We start from the raw sequence: 23,592 nt of genomic DNA, 5'->3' as shown, positions 1-23,592 counted from the left end.
GTCCCCTGCCACAGCGATGAGGGAAGAAACCCAGAGCCTGCACTATCCAGTCTCCTGAGCCCAATGCCTCTGGACCCCTGGGAAGACAGGTGGGATGTGGGGAGTGGCAGCCCCAGCCTTGGACAGTCCCTGGGCAGCGGTGGCTCCAGGCCTTACCTCTTACTGTCCTTCCCTTAGGGCTTCCTCCGCCTTGGACACCTCCTGCCGCCTTCCCCGGAAGTCTTCATCTGAAAAGCAGAGGGAAGCTGCCTCATCCTCCACCCTGCAGGGCTACGCTCAGACAAGTCCCCCAGGCTGGGCAAGAGAGCGTCCTTGTTTGCTCCGGCACATGCTGATCCCTGGGGGGCGACGTGTGGGTCTGGTGAGAAGGCAGCAGTGCACGGTACAAGGTTAGGACACCTGACCGCCAGCCTGTCTCCATGACTGAGCTCCAAGACCTCGGACATGTTCCTCCCTCAGTTTCCTCACCTATGAAGTGGGATGGGGAATTTGGACTACCCAGATGACCTCCAAGGCCCTCCAAGCCCTTGTTTGTGGATATCTCCTGACCACAGAAGGGTAATCTGCTCTGAGGCATAGGGATCAGGGCTCGGCTACAGGCCTGACAGGTTCTGAGGCAGCATCTTCTGGCCCATGTGGCCTTTGGGAGGGACTGGATAAATGAACACTGAAAGGCCTCTGGGCCCAGAAACTGAACCTGCCCCAAGGTTGTTCTCAAGTTGAGGTCCCTCTGTGTAGGTAGGCCTGTCTGCCCCCTCACACCCCAGAGAAGAGAATATTCCCCAGAAAAAACACCTGGCACTTTATGCTGCAGGTGGAGATCTAGGTGGAGGTGCAGTTGGGGCTCCCTTTCAGGAGTGGAAGGAAGGGAGAGGCAATATGGTCCAAGTGGAAGGGCCCATTTCTTTGGGTCACCTGCCCACCAACCCTTGATGTGTCCCCCAGGCTGGGTCCACCATGAAAAACTCAGGCCCTCCTCTTGCAGGGCCACTGACCACAGGCAACTTAGAACTCCAGCTTCCCCACCCTCCATGCCTCACCACAAGTGTGGCCCTCCACGTCGTCCAGGAGATTGGCAGTTGATGCAGCAGCCCCCAGCCTACCCAGCCGTTCAGGAAAACTGATGAGTGGGCACCGCCATCGTCCTCCCGCTCCCTGTCCCTAGCCCTCCACCACCCACTCCAAGCTCAGGAGGCTTCTACCACACCAGCCTTATCCCCCCAACACTCCTCAGTACCTCACCCAGGCTCCTTTTCTTGGAGTCACCTGAGCAGCCAGGCCCTATCAGCCAGCTCCCATCTTGGGGACAGAGGAGTGACTTTCTCCCTGTTCTTTGGCTGTTCAGCTTCTCATGTCCTGGGCCCTGTCTGACAAGCAAGGATGGGAGCCTGGATGATTAAAAATATGGAAAACCTTATTTTTACTCAAGGGACTGAAAGTGAGAAGCCAAGGCCAACATGCTTTATATGAGGAGGCAGAAAGATCTGAGGGTCAGTTCAGTTAGAGAAATTAGAGAAAGGTTTGCTGAATTCAAAGGAAGAACCAAGTTTTCTCCCAAGATGCAGATTACTCCAGACAAAAAGTACAAATGCTGTAGGACAACTTCTGAGCCTGCAGCAGGAAGACGTCAGATGCTGGCCTTCTCCCCAAGCCTGGTCATGGTGGTCAAGACTGGAACGGAGAGATGGGACAGCAGACTGGCAGCAGGGCTCATGGAGAAAGGAGGGCCACAGACCCAGGCCCCACTCTTGGAGGAGGGTATAGCCTTGGGGAGCCCAGCCCAGGGTCTCAGTGTGCCCTTAGCACCGACTGCCCCCACCCAGTGCCGGGCCAGAAAGGATACGACTGATGCTTCAACAAGTGTTTCCTCTTTGACTTCCTCATCTTGGTTTTCTCTGAGAAGGCCCTGGCCAGTTCAAACAGCTTCCTCCGGGTGGCTGGGAGCAGAGAGACTTGTAAGCCAGCAGCCAGAGCACCAGAGAGCTGCCCACCAGGGCTCAGAAGGGGCTGGGGCAGGCCCCCACCCCCACCAGGGCTGGAGGCAGGTGGGCAGGCTGGTGTGAGAGCCCAGGGAGCCAGAGAGGTGATGACAGGCTGGTGCCCTGGGGGAGTGAAGCTGCCGTCCTGGGTTGGCCTGCAGGGGCAGCACAGGCCACTGCAAACCAGACCAGGGATAGCTGGCAGTCCGAGATCCGGGTACTCCTCAGCTGACACAAACAGCAGTGCATCTTGGCTTTCTTTCCCGCCGCCTACCTCCACCCGCCTTGCCACCTCCAGAGATGGTTCTGGGATTTCCGTGACTAATCCCAGATCTTCCCTGAAATGGAGCCTGAAAGGATAGCAGCCTCATTCACACATGGTTCTGTGTCTGTGGGATGGGGAGGGGAAGGCAAGTACCGGCTGGCAGGATTTTGTGGGAAGAGGTCATCAACCATGCAGGCCTCCCACCTGCAGAAAGTAGGTTTAGCAATAGCCTCCCCACTCAGTCAGGCCCAGCCAGGCCCCCTCAAGCCATAGAGAACATGAACATTAAAACTCAGGGGAGGGAGGTATAGCACGTCATTTTTCTGCAGACAGCTGGCTCAAGAGGATTTAAAACTTAATTTGTATCCAGACTCAGCCGCACAGAGAAATGAGGCAAGAAGGCTGAGGGAGGTAGCCTGCGATTAAAATGTCACTTCAGTTCACCAAGAGTCAACTGCATTAAAAATTCTGGGTGGCTCCCTCCCTCCCATGGGGCCACAGGGCCTGTCTTAGAAGAGCTGGAAGGGGGACATGCACTGGACTCACATTTTCCCATGTGTTTCAACTTGTCCCTGAATAAGGCATCTTCAGACACAGTGGAGTTGTTGTCACTGACTCCTGGAAGGAGGAGACACTTCTGAGGGCCAGCCAGAGAGGAACAGTGGCTGCCCAAGGCCCCGGGGAGGCGGGTTGGGGCTACCCTGAAGGACAGGGATTCAGCCCAACCCTGCTATTTGAGGAAGGAGGCAAAGAGCAGGTTTCTTCTGTAACTAGGAAACAGCTTAGAGCAAGGACGACACTTGTGGTTCAAAGAGTGTGTCTGTCCCCACCCGCGCCTGGCTTTCCTCCTCTGTAAAAAGAGGGACAGTCCTGTGGCCTGCTGTATGTGACGAGAACCTGCTCTCAACTGTCTGCTTCTCGGACCAACTCCACTTCCGTGAAGTCATGTTGGTAGCTTGAAATCAGCTGTGGCTGGGGTTTTTGACACCATACAAGTCATTAGACACTGCACCTGGCCTTATCCTGCAACCCAGCTGGCTGCTAAACATTCACCAGCAAGTGGTCTGCCTGCCTGCGTCCCCCGGGGTGTGAGAGGTAATGAGGTAACGGAAGGAAGGTGCAGGGCACAGAGGCATTCATCCGTGATGGCTCCTGCCCCCTTCTCCCCAGGGTCAGCCCCATCCATTATTCCCCCCAGACGTGGAGTTTCTGAATCATTAGACAATGAATAGGAATGAGAATGGGGTTGGTACCAATGTCAGAACCCAGCTGGCCACCCAGAGTCTCCCCACTTACTCAGCACCCACTTGGGTTTCTTACTGCCCTTCTAAAGCCCGTGCTGTCTACCCTGCAGCTTGGCTAATCCCGAGTCACCTTGTTTGCTAAGTCCTCTGTGAGTCATTCTGATCCATCTCAGCAGCCCTGGTATCTATAGTTAATTCAGGATCAAGGACAGAGGCTGCCGTTAAAACCCTCAGCTGCACATCTGGTGGGGCCTAAGCTCCCAGCCTATTGCTTATGAATCAGTTCCATGGGATTTTCTCTCTTCGAGCTGGGACAGCTGAGCTCCCCATCCTTCTGCTCCCCAGTCCCCTCTCCACTGTGTGATATAAGGTCTGTTTCGGGCAGAAGCTGCTGATTCTGTCTCTGAGGAGGGCAGCCTGTGTGCGTATGTGGAGGGCTCTGGCTGATGAGGGGCCACTATGCCACACATATATGTCGAGTATTGAACCAGGGCCTCTGGGTCTCTCTGCCCCATGTTCCCAGCTTGACCCTCGTCCATGCATCCCAGCAGGCTCCTGTCCACCCCTGGCCTTCCTTCAGCTGGTTGAGGCCCCTGGAGAGGTCTGGCCCTCTCTTGAGGCAATTCTTGCTTCTCACTATCTTGTACATGAAGCTTAAAATTCTCTTCCTCCAACACAAGGGCTGGGCCTGGCTCACAACAGATTTTCCCCGGCTACTGAATGTGAGCAAATGAGTGATTCCTTCCCAGACAGATCCTGCCCCGCTCCTCGCCATGAGCTTGCTGTATTCAACAAGTGTGTCAGCTTTGCTGGTCTGCTCTACTGTTTCTTGGATATATTTCCATAAGCTCCCCTGGGGCCAAGACCAAACCTCATAAGTCTCTAAGGCCTCCTTCTTTCCCCCATTCTCACATGGTACGTTATGTGCTGTGGCATGCCCTCTTCTTGCCAAAGCTCCAGGCACCTCTGAGGAGTTCAGCCAGCCTGTTAGCCAACCCCAGCTTGGGCTCCAGCAGCCGCTGGATTGGTAAGAACCCAGGGCTGCTAAGTAGAGGAGCCATCTCATTCCACGGTGAGTGCAGTGGTAGAAGCACAACCCTCCCCACCAGCCCATCTCCTCACTCTACCCTCAACTCCAAGAACACAAAGCAGGGCTTGGGTATGAGCCCCTGTGCCCTCCAGGCCTCTCTCCCAGGAAGGCAAGGTTACCTGGAGCGGGAGAAGGAAAGCCAAAGTCACTTCCCACAGCCACACTGCTTGATTTGGATTTCTGGGACTCGTATTTCAATCGATCTGGAAAAGGACCACATACCAGTCAGGGAAGGTAGCGCCTGGGCTGAGATGCAGGTGGTTGTTGGAGGCGAAACCCCCAGACATGCATACGAGTACACACAAAGTGTCTGCACACACAATGTCTGCTGGCTCTCAAAGAACCAGCGACCACAGAAACACACCTTCCCTGACAAGCACTGGAATGGAAGAATGTCAGAATTAGAAGGACTCTCAGTGATCATATAGTCCAACCCCTTCATTTAAAAGGAGAGGCCCCAAGACCCCCAGTACCTTTGCTACAGAGCTGGGGCTAACCTTGGGCCTCTGTCTCAGCTCAGCCTTCTCCCTGTACTTCTTGCCCCTCCCACGTGACAAGCTGTCAGTCTCTCTCTCTCTCTGTCTCATACACACACACACACACACGTAGCCACTGTGACCAGCACAAGACAGATGTCCCACAGCTCTCTTACAGTACTCTACCTCAAACGCACTCCAGCCCTGAAGGGGAAAGGCGGCCAGGCTGGAGAGCAGGGTCCCCGGGCCAAAGACAATCTAAACACCCCAAAAACTCAAGAACCCCTGCTCTAATGTCCTCCACTCAGCCAGGCTCCTTCTCTGACACCTATGGACCCAGTCTCTCTGCTCCTGGAGCTCCAGACACAAGGCCAGTGCCTGGCATAGAGCAGATGTGTGTGTGTTTTGGCGGGCGGGGGCTGGGGGGTGGATAGGAGAGGGCCCAAGAGGGCACACTTTTCCTCCCGGTGATTCAGGTCTCCGTTGGCTCCCACAAGGACAAGGTGGTAAGGGCCATGTCTCAGCAGTTCAGAGACCTCCAGCTCCCTTGGCCTCTAGCTCCCTGCCTCTCCTGACCCCAAAGGCTATAGCCAACATCAGTTCCATTATTCAGCCATGGAGAAGTGGCCACAGGGTCCCCACCCAGTGTACCACCTTTCTCCAGGGCCAGAAGGAAGTCGCGATTGCGTTGCAGCTCCTTCATGAACTCCTCGTTCTGCAGGAAGAGTGCAATCCTCTCATCCTCCAGGTACTGCTTCCAGCGGCTCTCCTGGTCCCGGGTGCCAGGCCCAGCCACAGGGGGCAGGCCGCCAGCTCCACTCCTGGGCTTGGAACCCCCAGGGTTGCCCTGAGGAGGGGAGCGAGCATGTTGAATGCCTACTCACAAGGGCACATGTTGTACAAACATCCATGCACATGTAGGGGTACACATGTCCTCTCCCAGAATCCTCCAGCCACATCCTGGGGCCTGAGCCTCCTTTCAAGATCTAGTCATAGGCCAAAATCCAACTGAACGGGCCAGATCCCTCTCTACTGAGGAAGCAGCAAGGGCTTAAAAACGACTTTTCCTCCCCCTTGGACTATCCTATCCCTTTATTTACGACCTGAATAGTCCTGAAAAGTAATCTGCAAACTGCTCAAGAGCCTACACAAGGATTCCCAAACTCAAAACTCTCCCTGCACCAGCTACCTCAGGGTGAGACCCCCACCCTGTGCGAGAGCCCCTTGGGATACGCTAACATCTGGGGAGAAGCTACCTCTGGCCCTTTCCCAGGAGAGGGAAGGAAGGTGCTCTGGCCCTCTGCCACTGGCTGCCCACATGCCCACCTCTCCTACAGCCAGAGTATCCTCAGGGCTGTCACCTTCCCTGGGTGGAACAGGAAATCTCCAGACCCGGACAGGAAATGAGGCTTTTGGTTCAGCATTCTTTCCCTACAAACCCAGGGTAACAGAAATAGCTTAGCCGGGACTTAAACATCAGGAAGTGAAACTGGCTGGCACAAACTCTGTGGGCAAGTGGAGATGTTGCACAGGCAGGTCGGAGGCATCCTCCGTTACCTGTATGCTGTCCAGCTGCTGGGGCAGGATGCGGAGAAAGTCATCGGGGAGGTTGCCCAGCAGTGGTGGGTTCCAGTTCCGATAGCGCCTCTGGCTGGAGGGGGGCGCAGAGCCCAGCACATCAATGCTGGAGGGCGAAAAGTGACAAGAGGAGGGAACCGTCAGGCCCAAACACAGGCGTCCTGGCCCATCACGCCAGGATCCTGCTCAGAATGGCATTCCTTCTGCTCATGCCCTCCACTGCTTCCAGCACAAAGGCCCAGGGCTCTAGCTCATTTTCTTCACCAGGCCTTGGCTAATCCCCACCTCTAGCCCCGGGCATGGGTTCTCGATGCACCAGAAGTTCACTGCTCTCCAACCACTCAGTGCCATCGAGGTCTCTAGGCCTAGAGAGCTCTCTGATCATGGCACTCAGGTTGGGTGTTGTGGATTTAGATGATGTTTATGAACACCCTCTAAAGACAGCAGGGGTCGTGTCCTTTCATGCTTCTGTCCCTAGTACCTAGCACAGTATGGGCTCATGGCTGCTGAGTAATAAGTATGCTCCAAATTAACAAGCACATAAGCTACTAACAGCCCGGTCTGCCTGAATGCTGGCTTGCTTGGATAAGGGGATATTGGAAGGCCAGGATCCTCAGAGAGTAGAATATATTTAAGTTCTTGTTCTGATGCAGCCGCAAGCCAGCAGGGTGGTCTTGGGTGAGCCCCTGCCTCGCTGCCAAGGCAGGTGGGAGCCCCTCATGAGGCTGTCTCGAACAATGTTCTGAAAAGGCACATTGAGATGTGGGAGCAGAAGGGTTCTTGTTCTGGGGGCACTCAGTTCTGCTCTTTATAGGCAAGGTGCCTTTCTTCATAGGTAAGGTGCCTGGTGTGAGGTCTGTGCCTTGGCAGAGGCCAACAACGAGGAGGGAAGGAGAGGAAGAGAAGAGGTAGCACCCGCCCTCCCTGACCCCAGGCTCCTGCTCTGCCGCCTTGAGCCCGAGGGCAGCCTGGGCCCAAGCCAGGAGCTCCCCACAGCTCCTCAGCAGCCTGCAGCGTGGCAACCGCAGGACACGTGTTCTGCTGAATCAGGGAAGTGACACGCACAGAAGGCAGCCGAGGCCTGGGGGCGGTGGGGGCCACTCTGGCTTTGGAGCCTGGCTTTGATTTGGTCTCCAGCTCCAGGAATCCCGCCGCCCCCTCACTGGAGGAGAGCTTTTCCGGCTGGGCTGCTGCTGCCTGTGGAAATAACTTCCTTTCCTTTTCTATTTTGGGCGGGCGGCCTCGCGGGGGCGAGGGGGGCGGGCAGCAGACAGGATAACAAGCTGCTAAGTGCATGGTGGTAGCAGCACACGCAGACTGGAGCCAAGGGAACCCCGGCACGCCTCGTCCACCCTCTCGCTGTGCGGATGAGGGGATGGTCCAGAGCAGAGTTTGCATCACAACCCAGGACCTGATTCCTAGGCGGCTTTCTCTCCACATCACTCTGCCACCTCCTATCACTGTTGGAGGCTTCATTTTTCCCAAGGGCCTGAGAGGCAGGGGAGAGGCTCCCCCAACTCTCAGGGATCCTAAGACTACCTTTAGTGAGTTCAAGCATAGAGAAAGCCTCCCCAAGGTCACCAGCCTTTCTTTGGCTTCAAGGCCTTCATCTGGGGGATGGGTATCCACCCCATCGTAGCTACACCTCACTGTGGAGAGCCCTGGAGTCACATTTGGACCCTTCTAGCCACCTAACTCAGAACCCAAGAGGGGAGGGGGACAAGGAGCAGGAGCCCCATCCTCAGCCGAGTTTCCCTTGCTTCTGGGCCTGAGTCCTCGAGGAAGGGCAGGCCCAGCCCCCTCTGGGCCCCTTGCCCTGGCACCAGCGAAGATGAGGTCAGCCCGCAGCTGCGAGAGACAGGGGGGCCCTGGGCCCAGTCGGCCCAGGCAACTCCATTGTGGTTGGAACGGAATGTCAGAAATGAGCCGAGAGGCAAATAAAAAACTTCCAAGGCTGTAATTTCAATGGAAAAACAGCAGGTGGCCTGTGCGGAGGGGTGCCTCTGAGCTTCAGAGCTGGTCTTTCATTCAGGAGACAGAGGGCAGGACCGGCTGGGGGAGGGGAGAAGGAGAGAGACGACTGGGGAGGCTCTCTTGGCCCAGAGCCTACCCAGAGACCCCAACACTAGAACTTCATACCCCATCAGACCTCCAGGTTTACCCACGGAATATCAGAGCCCAGAAGGATTTCAGAGACAAACCTTCCAGGCAGGATTTTGGTAAAGACTGGACACTGAGGCCCAGATAGGGTCAGGCTCTGTCCCAGGGCATACAGAGCATCCAGGCTAAACCAAGGATCCTGGCTTTTCAGGTGTGCTACCCTGGGATCACCCTGCCTCCCTGTGCCCCAGGAGGACAATATCCTAAACCCTGCCCTATCTGCAGTTTCATAGGCAGCCCAGTGACTAGAGGTAGCAGAAAGGGGCCAGGCCATTCCTCCCTTAAACTCCTCCTCAAATCGGATCTCCCCCAGCAGCCAGAGGAAGATTCTAAAACACTAACCTGATCACATCACTGCCCAGCTTAAACTCACTGGCTGAAGGATAAGGTCAAAGCTCCTGGGAGTACCCGCCGAGACCCCATGATCTCCTCGCCTCTGCTACCTCGCCCAGCCGTCCCATACTTCCTAGAGCTCCCCAGATGGTTCCTGCCTCTAGGCCTCTGCACGTGCTGTTTCCTTCGCCTGGATTGCCCTCCTGTCCTCTGCTTCACCAGGTCACAGCTCGGACATCAGCTCCTTTAGGCAGCCTTTCTTGCATCCTGTGTCCCACAGACTCTGAACTTCTTGGGAGGGACGGGTCAAGGCAGTGCTGTATTCATCTCTGCATCATACACCTGAATATTGCAGGTGACTCAATAAGTGCTGGAAATGAACGTCCTGGAGAGAGAGACTAAATGAGGCTGTGGAAGTAGCCTAGGAATGGATCTGGGCCTAGCAGGACCATCCTGGAACAAAGGGGCTCCTGCTCAAAGGCTGGCCCCACCTCTTCTGAACACTGGTCTCTGAAAGGAAGCCTCACCACTGGTCTCAGGGTTCAGTGTTAGAGCTCAGAGGCCAGCCATGCAGCGGGGGTAGGGGTGGGAGGAGCAGTGAACCACTGATGGTAGGTCTGATCGTGCCTGGCACTATGCTAAGCCCTCTAAAGACAGCAGGGGTCGTGTCCTTTCATGCTTCTGTCCCTAGTACCTAGCACAGTATGGGCTCATGGCTGCTGAGTAATAAGTATGCTCCAAATTAACAAGCACATAAGCTACTAACAGCCCGGTCTGCCTGAATGCTGGCTTGCTTGGATAAGGGGATATTGGAAGGCCAGGATCCTCAGAGAGTAGAATATATTTAAGTTCTTGTTCCGATGCAGCCGCAAGCCAGCAGGGTGGTCTTGGGTGAGCCCCTGCCTCGCTGCCAAGGCAGGTGGGAGCCCCTCATGAGGCTGTCTTGAACAATGTTCTGAAAAGGCACATTGAGATGTGGGAGCAGAAGGGTTCTTGTTCTGGGGGCACTCAGTTCTGCTCTTTATAGGCAAGGTGCCTTTCTTCATAGGTAAGGTGCCTGGTGTGAGGTCTGTGCCTTGGCAGAGGCCAACAACGAGGAGGGAAGGAGAGGAAGAGAAGAGGTAGCACCCGCCCTCCCTGACCCCAGGCTCCTGCTCTGCCGCCTTGAGCCCGAGGGCAGCCTGGGCCCAAGCCAGGAGCTCCCCACAGCTCCTCAGCAGCCTGCAGCGTGGCAACCGCAGGACACGTGTTCTGCTGAATCAGGGAAGTGACACGCACAGAAGGCAGCCGAGGCCTGGGGGCGGTGGGGGCCACTCTGGCTTTGGAGCCTGGCTTTGATTTGGTCTCCAGCTCCAGGAATCCCGCCGCCCCCTCACTGGAGGAGAGCTTTTCCGGCTGGGCTGCTGCTGCCTGTGGAAATAACTTCCTTTCCTTTTCTATTTTGGGCGGGCGGCCTCGCGGGGGCGAGGGGGGCGGGCAGCAGACAGGATAACAAGCTGCTAAGTGCATGGTGGTAGCAGCACACGCAGACTGGAGCCAAGGGAACCCCGGCACGCCTCGTCCACCCTCTCGCTGTGCGGATGAGGGGATGGTCCAGAGCAGAGTTTGCATCACAACCCAGGACCTGATTCCTAGGCGGCTTTCTCTCCACATCACTCTGCCACCTCCTATCACTGTTGGAGGCTTCATTTTTCCCAAGGGCCTGAGAGGCAGGGGAGAGGCTCCCCCAACTCTCAGGGATCCTAAGACTACCTTTAGTGAGTTCAAGCATAGAGAAAGCCTCCCCAAGGTCACCAGCCTTTCTTTGGCTTCAAGGCCTTCATCTGGGGGATGGGTATCCACCCCATCGTAGCTACACCTCACTGTGGAGAGCCCTGGAGTCACATTTGGACCCTTCTAGCCACCTAACTCAGAACCCAAGAGGGGAGGGGGACAAGGAGCAGGAGCCCCATCCTCAGCCGAGTTTCCCTTGCTTCTGGGCCTGAGTCCTCGAGGAAGGGCAGGCCCAGCCCCCTCTGGGCCCCTTGCCCTGGCACCAGCGAAGATGAGGTCAGCCCGCAGCTGCGAGAGACAGGGGGGCCCTGGGCCCAGTCGGCCCAGGCAACTCCATTGTGGTTGGAACGGAATGTCAGAAATGAGCCGAGAGGCAAATAAAAAACTTCCAAGGCTGTAATTTCAATGGAAAAACAGCAGGTGGCCTGTGCGGAGGGGTGCCTCTGAGCTTCAGAGCTGGTCTTTCATTCAGGAGACAGAGGGCAGGACCGGCTGGGGGAGGGGAGAAGGAGAGAGACGACTGGGGAGGCTCTCTTGGCCCAGAGCCTACCCAGAGACCCCAACACTAGAACTTCATACCCCATCAGACCTCCAGGTTTACCCACGGAATATCAGAGCCCAGAAGGATTTCAGAGACAAACCTTCCAGGCAGGATTTTGGTAAAGACTGGACACTGAGGCCCAGATAGGGTCAGGCTCTGTCCCAGGGCATACAGAGCATCCAGGCTAAACCAAGGATCCTGGCTTTTCAGGTGTGCTACCCTGGGATCACCCTGCCTCCCTGTGCCCCAGGAGGACAATATCCTAAACCCTGCCCTATCTGCAGTTTCATAGGCAGCCCAGTGACTAGAGGTAGCAGAAAGGGGCCAGGCCATTCCTCCCTTAAACTCCTCCTCAAATCGGATCTCCCCCAGCAGCCAGAGGAAGATTCTAAAACACTAACCTGATCACATCACTGCCCAGCTTAAACTCACTGGCTGAAGGATAAGGTCAAAGCTCCTGGGAGTACCCGCCGAGACCCCATGATCTCCTCGCCTCTGCTACCTCGCCCAGCCGTCCCATACTTCCTAGAGCTCCCCAGATGGTTCCTGCCTCTAGGCCTCTGCACGTGCTGTTTCCTTCGCCTGGATTGCCCTCCTGTCCTCTGCTTCACCAGGTCACAGCTCGGACATCAGCTCCTTTAGGCAGCCTTTCTTGCATCCTGTGTCCCACAGACTCTGAACTTCTTGGGAGGGACGGGTCAAGGCAGTGCTGTATTCATCTCTGCATCATACACCTGAATATTGCAGGTGACTCAATAAGTGCTGGAAATGAACGTCCTGGAGAGAGAGACTAAATGAGGCTGTGGAAGTAGCCTAGGAATGGATCTGGGCCTAGCAGGACCATCCTGGAACAAAGGGGCTCCTGCTCAAAGGCTGGCCCCACCTCTTCTGAACACTGGTCTCTGAAAGGAAGCCTCACCACTGGTCTCAGGGTTCAGTGTTAGAGCTCAGAGGCCAGCCATGCAGCGGGGGTAGGGGTGGGAGGAGCAGTGAACCACTGATGGTAGGTCTGATCATGCCTGGCACTATGCTAAGCACTCCACAAACGATTCTCAGTCAATCCTCACGACAGTGCTGAGGAGATTAGTAGTCCCATTTCACAGAAGAGGCAAACGAAGCTCAGAGATGTTAAGTGGTAAGCCAAAGGCCACACAGCAAAGGTACCTAAAGAATTAGAAATTAGGTAGCTGAAGGAAGGGGGTGGGGAGAGCTTCTGCCTAACTCCACAACTCAAGTTCTCTTCCCCGGCATCTACCTCCAGCCAGCAAAGCCTTCATTTCTAGCACTTCTAGGCCAGGACTCTGAACTCAGGCAAGAGTAGTGACTTGACCAAAGTCACTGAGGCCTCCTGAGCCCTGGTCTAGTGCTGAGGTCACCTTGCCCCCATGTGGGGCTCCCATTACTGGGCTGCACTGCCCTTGCCCCCAGGCCTACCCAACCCACAGCAGCTGAACACCCAGCCAGAGTAGGGAAGGGAGGATGTGGCCAGAATATTCATGCCAGGTTACACTGGGATCCTGTCTCTTAAGGCTCCAATTTTCCCTTCTGAAAAATAGGCAGGACCACTCTGCCTAATAGAAACCGAACCTTTTGCAAAAGCATCTTAGGATTAAAAAAACAATAATAAGTAAATAAATTTAAAAAGTCAATGGAAAATCATTTAGCCTCATTCCAGGCTCCAAGTCCTACCAGGGTCACACTCAGACCTACCTAGTTACTTCCAGCACCCCTCCCCATTACAACCTCCTGGTACCACTGTGTCAAAAGAAGGAGCCCAGCTTTACTCCTGTCCCTGACTCAAAACATTGCTCCCCTACCTCCCCGCGTAAACTTCTAGGCCTCTATCAGCAACCTCAACTGCAATCACAGAATTTTCTCATTAGGGAAACAACAAGACACAGCAATGAAGAGCCTTGCTTTTGGAGTCAAAATGACCTGGGTTCGAATCCCAGCTGTGCAGTCTTGGGGAAGTTATGAAACCTCTCCTAGGCTCAGTTTCCTCATCTGTCAAAAAGGGATAACAGTGCCTACACCTCAACAGTTGTTAGAGGATTCGAATGTGATGGTTTCTAGCGCTTAGTAAATGGTAGCCGATATTACTGTCTATATCTATATATTGTCTATACTCTGTGTGAGAACAAAGTTCTCCACTACCACTGTCTGAGGCTCCCAAGATCTTCAGAAGGGAAGATCCACTGGAACTGCAGCTCTATAATAAAGAGACATCTGGGTTCCAGCAGCCCCACCACAAACACAAAGCCCTGAAAAACAAGCACCTCAGAGATCCATGGGACCCAACTGGCAACCAATTTTACGTTTAATTTCCAAATTATAGAGTCCTTGGCCTAGAATAAGTCTCCAAGGACCTAGCAGTCTATCCTTCTGCCTCCAGTTATCAAACTATCCTAGCAAAAGAAACTTACTTGCTCCCATTGCTTAAAAATCCCCACAACATCCCTAGATGAGGGATGGCAAATACATATTCATTCCATCAATGACTGATGGCTATCTGGGAGTTCTGTGCTAAGGAGGATTCTGAGGGTCTGTCTCAAGTGAGCAGGAAAGAGCACAGTGATGGACTAGTAATGTCTGCCATGGGCTCGGGATAGGAAATGTCCCATTCCATGGGTTCGTCATTCCCACTCTGTATCTTCCTTGACTATCAGCCCCCCGAAGACAGAAACCGAGCCTTATTTGACTCTGTGTCCAGTATGATGTTCAGCATAGCACCCAGCCTAGAGAAGGAATTTAGGGAACGTTTGCTCTTAAAATCTTTACAGTTTGAAAGTTCTTGGTATCTAGTTAAAATGTCTCTTGCCGCATGCTGAGGGGTCCAGCCAAGATTCCCACTGTGTCTGTACCTAGTCCCAACCTCTGATCCCTTCCCATACTGCCCTGTGCTGAGAGGAGCTGGCTTCTCACCGGGGCGGTGGAGTAGGGGGAGCCAAAGGGTAAGGCCTGTCGAACACGTGCATGTGGTAGGCTGGTGGGGAGTACACAGGAGGGGGCTCTTCGTCGGAGCTATCAGGTTCCAAAGTCCTTTCCAAGATCTGCATCAGAGAGAATAAAGAAAAGTATATTAACAACCCTTCCTTGAATTTAAGTAACATTTACACAAGACCCAGTGTGGGCAAGGATGTAAAGGAACCCTGCTTTGCTGGTGGGAATATAAATTGCTACGACCAGCACTTTGCAAATATTTCTTGATCTGAGTGCTGGTGAAATGCCACTGAGCTGCACACTTGTGATGGACAAACTCTTCTATACATGTGTTATTGTTGATAACTAACTTTAACATCAGTCACACCCTCTCTCAAAGTACTTCTACGTAGATTATCTCACTTAGACCCCAATTTGGCAAGGTAGGATATGGATTGTTACCCCATTATACAGATGAGGAAACTGAGACCCAAGCTGACTAAGTGACATGGCAAAAGCCACACACTGTTTTTAGAACCGAATCTTCAACTTGAACATGGTCTCTGCAGCAAGGGTCTCTCCCTCAGGCACAGTGCCTGCATTTCCCGGAGTGGATTCTCAGGGTGCACAGCGGCAAGGAAAGTACTCGGGGTGCCCCTCCTTCCCAGACTCCTCGCTTCATCTAGGAGGCAGAAAGAGGAGCAGGCAGAGGCCAAGGGCTGGGCAAAGGCTGGGGTTCCTGCTCCATGGACTGACCTAGACCCTTCCCCAGAGGTCTACAGAGAGAAATCTGGGGCAGGAGGCAGCCATCAACCAAGAGATCCAAGGACACACAACCCCAACCAGCCTATACCTTAGCCTCCAACACTCCTCTCTTTTCTTCCCCAGCTCTGTTCCCATCTCCTTCAAGATCAAAGAACCTAGGAAGGACTCAGAGGCTGTCAATTGGCCCCAGAGTCTCCACACCCCATGTTTTAACCTCAAGTGAGTTTGCAGAAGTCACTGCTAAGCTGCCTCTGCTCTGCCTCTGCAAGCCTGGGCCGGGCCAGGTTGTACTGGCACATCCCGGCCCTGAGCCCAGCCGTGCCTAGAATCTTACAGGGACACCTGGCAGATGGGAAGGTGGTAAGTGAGCATACACACGAGTGCACACATGCTCACACACGCGCGCACACGCACACACACTGCCACGCTCTGTGCATATACAGCAAGCCTGACCCAAGGAGGCCTCTTGCCCTGGAATGCACTAACGTTCTTTCCTTTGAGGCGGAAAGTATTTAAACAGATGCTTTTGCAGAAAGAGAAGAATGTAGCTGCTTTGCAGGCCACTGCTCTGCCTACCTCAAATTTCCAAAAGAGGGAAAAAAGAGAGAAGGAGAGAACACTGTGAGCTCCATTCTTATTCACCGGTGAGCCTCAGGTGTCTGGCACAGGACAGCGGCTCAGCAACTACCTGGCACACCCAGAGACCACACTGGTACTGTCCCTCAGCCCCTATTCCCCATCCCCTAGACCCCACTGCTCTGAGAGACGGGGTTCCAGGCTGGGGCCTTGAGGCCAACTGCTGGAGGATAAGCCTCTCCACCTTCAGTGGCTGGTCTAGTCTGTCCACACTGAGCTTGGTCTGAGTTACTTGGGTGAGGAGGGGTGAGCTTAGTGGGAATTGTTCCTAGAAGAATGCTGCTTGCGGTTTCCCATAACTGGCCTAGCAGTTGGGGTCCCCAGACGCAGGGAGATCAGGCCTCCATGACCACAACAGGAGGTACCCTGGCTTCTCGGCAGCTCCTGTGCCTCAGTGTGGCCTCTTGGGGCTGCAAGAACCAGACACTCATAAGAGACTCCTGGAGCAGAATGAGGGAACGCCAAGGAGGCAGGCAGCGGGCCAGGCACGCTCCAGAAAGGCTGATCCCGTCTCCAGGGAGAGCAACCCCAGCCATGTTTCTGGCCTCCCCCTACCGCTCTCCCCCCAATCCCACCAGCCACAATGAGGTTGTTCTTCTGGCTCTAAAGGTGCTGAAATTTTCGGCTCTGTGGCCTCCTGGCTTAATTCAGTGTGGGTGATGGATGCCTGCCAGGTGCTCTGGGGGCCAGGGTCTGGCCATTTATCTGACAGAAGATGTTTCTCTGTGGCAAAGCTACCCCTCAGGCCAGCCCACCATCCATCAGCCCCCAGAGAGGGGGCTTTTTCCAGTCAGCAGTTATTGTCATTCCAGCTGCTGCTCATAAATTTTCCAAAGCACTTTCCGCTGGCTCAGGAACTGCCTGCCGATGGGCTCAGGCAGAACTCCAAAGGTAGGGGGTTGGGGACACAGCCAAAGAGGGGTGCTGAGAAGGGATTCAATCTGGAAAGCAAGATTCTTAGAAAAACAGAAGCACACACAGTGCAGGCCTATCTGGAGGGACGCTGAAGCCTTGCGGAGGTTCGCAGGGCTGTGGGTGCCATGGACAAAGGAAGAAATAGTATCCTACCTGCCAGCCTGCCAGAACAAAGGAGACTGTAGAAGGGTCAGAGTTTTCAGAGAACTTTCCTTCCAGCTCACACTTAAAAGATGTATCTGCAAACACACACACACACACACTCACCCCTCCTTTTCACAAAGAAAATCTGGGTTTTCCAATATTCCCACGCACTTGCTAATCCAGGCAGGTCACAGGAATGGTCTCCTGGGGAAAGAAACTAAAGAAAGCTGTGTAAAGACAGCAGCAACATTTATTCATTCAATCACATTCCCTGAGTGCCTGTGATGTGCCAGGATTGTCCCAGGTGTTGCAAGAGGCACAGGGATGAACAAGATGTCATTGTCCACAAAACTTCTCTACCTGGAGAGAGAAAGCTGAGGCAGCATCCACCAAGGGAGGAAGAGCAAGTGAGCTTCACCCTGCAGGATGACTCTGATTGATGGATGGACCGTGGCTGCCTGCAGGGCTGTGTAGAGTAGGATTCTGAAGGCTTATCTGGGTCTAGGTTTTCTCACTGTAAATGAGAGTAATAATACTGCCACCTCATACAGTTTGTGAGGATTAGAAGAGATAACATCTAAAGCATGAGGATGGTGCCTGGCACAGGCTGGGACTCAATGAAGAGCAGAGTTAAATCTCATCCATTGAGTCCTTCTTCTGTCTTGTCCATGGCTGCATGTGCCACATGCTCCTGCAGGCAGTGACTCTTTCACTGAAGGACTCTGTGTGCAGCACTACAGGTCCTGCGGAGGCTGGGGTCCAAATATGTACTAAACTCTTGAATGGGGCCAGAGGACTGGCCACGCCCAGCAGGTGGGCCTTGATGCTGTGGGGTGGTCACATATCCCTCAACCACCTCCTTGGAGTGAGAAGAGAACGGCTTGGGTATCTATTGCTCACTACCCCCTCCATCATGCCTCAGTTAGAGAGAGTCTGACGTCACTCCTCTTCTGTGGCTCTTTATGCTCTGGGAGCTCAGCCCCACTCATTCTCAGTGGTTAGGCCTCGTCAACCTCTCAGTCTCCATTTATTCTAGGATCCTGGCAGATGGTCCTGCTGTCAGTTCCGTAGGGATTCATGGTCTATTTCACCTCTGAGCCTTTGCACAAGCTGTTCCCTCTGCCTGCACAGCCTTTCCCTCACTCTTCGCTCTTCCTTGGGGTCTCAGCATAGCCGTCCTCTTGGAAACCATCCCCTCCTCTCCTATTTTAGTATATGTGCATCCGAAGCGGGTACCCTCCTCTCCTGCTTCTGCTTCTCCCATCATAGCACTTACCACCCTGAGCTGTCATGCCTGACTCCTGCCTCTAGTCCCCACTGGACTGTGAACTCTTTGAGGGCAGAAACTTTGTCTGACTCCGCCCAGGTGGATGGATACCCAGAGGTTCAACAGTAGCCTTTCTTTGAAAAATACAGACTACAGCGCTCCACCCTGGACTGGCATTTACTATGTTGAATGGGGCCCAGGTGTCTGCATTTTTAACAAGCTCCTTGATTCTGATGAGTCTTTAACCACGATCTAGTACCATATTCGGCATACCACTAAGTGCTCCGTGCTTGTTGAATACTGCATGATTTCTGCCGGTAAAATAAGGTCACTGACTGACTTGGGTACGGTTTCCCCAGGAGAAATAAGGCTGCTCGCTAGTTAGAACCCAGATAGGGTCCTAACCCGAGTCCTCTAAGGTTCAAACAGCGCCGGAGCCCCTGGTGAATTACCAGGGCCACGCCCCTACCTCTGGGGGGATGCTGTCCTCAGAGTCAGAGCTGTCCTCGTAGACGCTGCCGCCACCCTCCTCCAGGTTCATCTGCAGCAGCTGGTCGATGGTGGCATCCACGGCGCCGCTGTTGGCGCGCAGCACGCACTCGATGATGTCGTAATCCATGTTGGGGAACATGGTCTTGAAGTCGTCCATGGCCTGGTTGAACTCGAGGCGGCGCACCTGGCGGGCGGGCCGGCTGTTGTTGAGCTCCTGCGAGGCAGCCGCCTCGCTGCCCCCGGCCCCGCGCGCCCCGGCGGAGCCGCCGCCAGCGCTGCCGCCGCTGCTCCGGCGGAACAGGCTGGTCATTTTGCCGAGCCGCTGGGCGAAAGTGCTGCCCGCCGGCGCAGAGCCCCTTCCCCCGGGTCCCTGCGCCGTCGCCGCACGCTCGGCGGGCTCCGGAAGCTGCTCCCGCGCCTACCCCGGCCCCGGGCGGCCGGGCGGGACCGGACGAGACGGGCGGGGTCGCCGGGTCAGGAGACTAGACCGCTGGGCCACAGGTGGCCCTCGGGGAGCGATCCTCGAGAGCCGGCGGCATCCGGGCCTGGGCCCTGGGGGGCTGGACGGCTGGTCATCCACACCCCCGGGACATCCTGAAGCCGGCTCCACAGACGGTCGCACCTGAAACCGAGGTAGACAGAGTCAGGGACAGAACGCAACAAACTGAAGCTCAGGGTGATGCCCAAGGGAATTAGGGCGACCCCTGCCACGCCCAGGGGAGAACTGCTTCCTTCTCCAGCTGCGACAATCAAACAGGCACAGTTCTTCACTAACAGCTACATCAGTTGGCAAGGGCTTACTCTGTGCCAGGCACCATCCTAAGTGTTCTGAGGGGGCTAACGGATGACACTGCTATGAGGTGGCTGCTAGTATCCCCATTTTGGAGATGAAAAAAATCGAAGTATAGACGCTGAAGAAGTGGAGGAGCTGGAATCTGAACCCAGGACTATGGTCTCTGAGCCCCTGGTCTCAACCACACACTGACAAAACCCTTGAGGATCTGATTGAAGAAGGAGGGGCTCTGTATAGGCCATGTCCTGCCTCTCTGGCCTCCAGCCCCACCCCGTTCCTGCTTTCCTCATCTTCTCACATCACAGTCCCAACATCGTGGTCCCACCATCATGGCTTCCAATTTGTACAGAGCTCCACTAAATCTGTGACGGAAAACCATCCAGCCCACTCAGATCAAGGCATGTAAATCACTGCCGAGGTTGCATTTCTGTTAGTGCAGTGAATCGAGAGTTGTGTGTGTCTAAAATCAAGTTCTGACTTTCTCATGCTTATCCCAAGTTTTACAGTAATTTTGCTAATTATAGAAAAGTGGCAGCTTTATTTTAAGGGACTGTTCTATCAAAGGATATTCTTAAGTTTGATGAAACAGGTGCAAACCTGTTTTCCCTTTTCTAGGACTTGTGTCATAATCTTAACAGCTGATATAGAAATGTTTGTGTGTGCAAATCAGTGTGATGATCTTCTTTGCCATAATCTCAACAGTCAAATAGCTGATGATGTAAGGAAGACGAGACCACAAGGGTGAGGAAGGGGTGACCCTCTCTCATCCCAGAGTCAGAAGACCCATCACTACCACGATTCTGTCTCTTTAGGTCAGTCCCCTCGCAGGTAAAATAAGACCTCAAACTGTCTCCCTACTGCCTTCTGGAGCCACCATGCTGAGATTCTAACTTCCTTCAAACCTCTACCTCCTTGGAGGGACATGGAAATTCTCCAGGGCTCATGTTCTGGGATTTGCTGGGCAGGTGTCTGCCTAGTCCCAGAGACGTGGGCTGTATTCAAGAATAGAAACTAGAAGCACATGGGTCCCATGCAGCCCCCTGACAGTGATGTTACAGAACTATAATCCCCTCCCACTCCCAAAGAGAAAACTGGTTAACTCTGATATATCTATATCTATATTCCTCTTCTATGCATATACTACTGTATGTATGAATTTATTTTACTGAAATGTGATCAAAGCATAAATTCTATTCTGCAACTTGTATTTTCCATTTCATAATTTATTATAGCCATCTTTCCATGTTAGAACATATAGATCTATTTCATCATTTTTAATGCCTGAGTAGTATTCTTTTGACTGGCTGAAGCATGATTTATTAGTCAACCTCCTCCTCTCCATCACTTCCCAGATGAGCAAGTCACAGCCCAGAGGGGCCAAAGCCATTCACAAGGAAACACAGAGGGTGATCTCAAATGATCAGTTCAAGACTTCTGTAATGAGAATGAACAGGAAGGTAGCCAAGTATGACATGGCCTCCCGCAGCTGGCTTTAGACGCCCCAAATCCCCACACCCACATCTCCCACCACCCCCGACACACTGAGAAGTTGGAGGATGCCACTCTGATTGGCAGTATGCCCTACAAGACAGAGCTCCGCCCTGGGGACTGCTTTTGTCCTGGGCCCTGGAAACCTGCCTTGAGGCCTCTAACACACACCTCTGGGGCCAAGAGGCCCCAGAAGCCCGTGCCCTGGGTTGCCACCTGCTGTCCTGGTGTTGTCGCACATAGGGGTCAGTGCCTTTTGGAGTAAAGCCACCATCATCCTGCCCCTCGGAGTAATTTAGTAAGAGAGATGGGAGGACTCAGCTTTCACTTTGCAAAGGGCAGTCCCTTAAAGAAAGAAGCCAGGACCTGACCCACCCCTGGTGGAGGAAAAAGGAAAATGGTGAGGTTTATATCTTCCCGTTTGGACCAGTCCCTCAGCCTCTGGGCTTCTCTGAGAGTCATTCTCACATGCCTACCATTTACAGTAGGTGGATCAGTTCAGACCGAGGCTATAATTCCTGTTCTGTCACACCTTGGCTATGGGACCTTATACAAACCTCTTCTCCTCTCTGTGCCCAGTGCCCTCACCTATATGTATGGAGCTTCAAAGAGAATTCAACAAGATAATCCTCAGCCCAGTGCCTGGAACATGGTTAGCTGTGTGACTGTTGTTGCCACTGCCCCAGAAGGCTGGCAAGAAGCCAGCAGCAGTCAGTAATACTGGCTGTGCTGCTACAGGAATAGATAGGGTGGGGGATTCTAAGAGAATCCTTCTCCACCATCTGGATGTCAACCCCTGGAATTTCCTCTGGAAAGAGATACTGGTCCTTGAAGCCCCAGGGAAAGCCTAGCTGGCCTGGGCAGCTGGAGACACAACAGGTCAAGAAGCCTCTTCCATTTACCCCAGATGCCAAACCTTGAAAGATAGTATTTTGTGTGTGTGCCATGACATGTAAATGGCTGAAAACTCTAAGCCAGCCACATCCAAATTACAGATGAAGAGAGGAGACCTAAGACTAGGAGGGAGTCGCCCAAGGACACAGAGCCAGTAGTGGCAAAGCCCAGACTTTTCCATCAAAGGGTGGTTCTGCGGACGAGGAGAAAGTGGCTCAGAAACGGTAATGGGAAATGCAGGGAAACAGGATTTAATGTAGAGAAATACCATTTTCACAGGGCTCTGCAGGGACTCATAGCCAGGCTGCCTAGAATTAGCACCAGGTGGGGCTGTGAGGCCCCCACCTTTCAGAATCATCCCTCCCCCAACTAAACTCAAGTGCAATCTGAGGCCAGGGCTGAGGTATGGCTAGCATGGCTGGTAGCAGGCAGAAGGACTGTCCTCAGGGTCAGAGTCATCTTTCCCAGGCTGCCTTTTGCAACTAGTAAGACTCAAATGAAAAGCAATTTGAAACACATGAAAGAATTATGGCAGGAGATTTAGGTTTATGAGCTGTGCCAGGCACTTTCACATTTAATCTTTATTACAACTCCAGAGATAGATGTTATCGTCTCCATTTTGTAGCTGTGGGAACAAGTTCATAGAAGTCAGGTAACTTGCGCAAAGTCACATCGCCAGTAGGTAGAGAGGCCAGAATTAGGAATCTACTACCTAAGAGCCAAAAATGCTAAGTCAGGCTTGCAGGGCGAAGAGCCAAGGAGCCTCAGAAATGTAGCCATGTGTGCCCCAGGCTCAAGAGACAGGGCACAGCCTGGCTGACATTCCAGCAGAGGAAATGTGACCCAGACAGCACTGAGGAAGGGAGGAGGGAAGGGGGTGTCTGTTGGCTCTGCCCCAGAGCTGGCTCTGTGACCTTGGGGAAACCACTTCACTGCTCTGAACCCCAGCTGCTGGGCACTGGCAGGGAAACAGAGAGAGATAACCCCTGACCGGCTTCTGAAGCAGGAAGTGAATCAAACCCGCCGAGCCTGTTAGAAATCTTGGAGGCTGACTCAAAGGCTCTCCTGAATTCACAGTTGTGACTGACCCGGGGAGTGGGAAGCAGAAACCCCATACCTGTCTTCCTGCAGGTCCCAGGCAGCCAGGCCTTCCACTTCCCCATAAAACGATCCAGGCCTGGCAGGGGACGCAAATGGCCAACCTTCACTCTAAGCTTGAGTAGACAGCCAAGGCCTGAGTCACTCCCTCCTGGCCCAGAGAGGTGGGCAAGCTGCCCCAATGTTATTCTCTTGACCTTGCCCAAGGTCACCCTAGCTAGTCTCCTGCAGAACCAGGCAGAGGCCACATGGGTGATGTGAGGGCCCAGGAGCCAGAATCCTGGGTTCCCATTAAGACTGTTTGACTTGGAGAAATTTTTCACTTTTCTGAACCTCAGCTTCCTTATTTGTAAAAATAGAGATAACACCGACCTGGCAGGAGTGCTGTGACAGAACTTATAAGGATGCCTGGAGCATAGTAAGCCCCCAATGAGACAGGTTTGCGTGGCCTCAGCCATAGGCCTTGGCCCTTTTCCTAGACTACATCCACACCCTGAGTGATCTTATCCAGTCCCATGGCTTTAAATACCATCTACACGCAATACTGGCTCCCAAATTTCTCTTGCCCTAAGGTTTCCTGAGAACATGACCTTCAACTCCACACTTGCACATCTGACCTGCTGCCTTCCCTTGGATGTCCAGTACCAGCTCTAACATGACAGGTTGTCCACCTTCGTGATTTCTTCCAACCCCAACCTGCATCTCCTCTCCTCCATCTCTGTCGATGGCAACTCCATGTGGC

General features: G+C 53.8%; 1 protein-coding gene and 2 long non-coding RNA genes across 9 annotated transcripts in view; all 3 read right to left on the bottom strand.

The window, feature by feature from the left end:
- Positions 1-19,199, bottom strand: part of CUEDC1 (CUE domain containing 1) — a 23,296-nt gene extending 4,097 nt beyond the window's left edge. For 3 of the 6 annotated variants that reach the window (XR_002776217.1, XR_002776218.1, XM_023520378.1), the window contains exons 1-10: positions 18,555-19,199; positions 14,362-14,489; positions 6,612-6,738; positions 6,381-6,485; positions 5,709-5,901; positions 4,698-4,781; positions 2,791-2,862; positions 1,844-1,937; positions 1,041-1,099; positions 157-227 (exon numbers count right to left, since the gene is read on the bottom strand). Coding sequence is in view for 3 of the 6 variants with exons in the window: in XM_023520378.1 (XP_023376146.1) it covers positions 160-227; positions 1,041-1,099; positions 1,844-1,937; positions 2,791-2,862; positions 4,698-4,781; positions 5,709-5,901; positions 6,381-6,485; positions 6,612-6,738; positions 14,362-14,489; positions 18,555-18,887 (1,263 nt within the window). In the remaining 3 variants the exon portion in view is untranslated. Of the gene's footprint in view, positions 1-156; positions 228-1,040; positions 1,100-1,237; positions 1,653-1,843; positions 1,938-2,790; positions 2,863-4,697; positions 4,782-5,708; positions 5,902-6,380; positions 6,486-6,611; positions 6,739-14,361; positions 14,490-18,554 lie in introns of all 6 variants that reach the window. The other 3 variants (XR_002776219.1, XM_023520379.1, XM_011375102.2) reach the window with 3 other exon arrangements.
- Positions 8,571-9,750, bottom strand: LOC111729394. Of its 2 annotated transcripts, none has more exons than XR_002776220.1 (2): positions 9,236-9,750; positions 8,571-8,684 (listed from the first exon to the last, which is right to left on the bottom strand). It is a non-coding gene; the product is annotated as an uncharacterized LOC111729394 (long non-coding RNA). The 2 variants fall into 2 exon arrangements; XR_002776221.1 differs by having other exon boundaries at positions 9,256-9,750.
- Positions 11,277-12,195, bottom strand: LOC111729395. Its single transcript, XR_002776222.1, has 2 exons — positions 11,942-12,195; positions 11,277-11,390 (listed from the first exon to the last, which is right to left on the bottom strand). It is a non-coding gene; the product is annotated as an uncharacterized LOC111729395 (long non-coding RNA).
- Positions 19,200-23,592: the final 4,393 nt, after the last annotated feature.

The sequence above is a fragment of the Pteropus vampyrus genome, unplaced genomic scaffold (assembly GCF_000151845.1).
Source record: "Pteropus vampyrus isolate Shadow unplaced genomic scaffold, Pvam_2.0 Scaffold261, whole genome shotgun sequence".
In the NCBI taxonomy this organism is placed as follows: domain Eukaryota; kingdom Metazoa; phylum Chordata; class Mammalia; order Chiroptera; family Pteropodidae; genus Pteropus; species Pteropus vampyrus.
The sequence above is the reverse complement of the archived record's forward strand: the minus strand, read 5'-3'. Positions and strand labels throughout refer to the sequence as shown.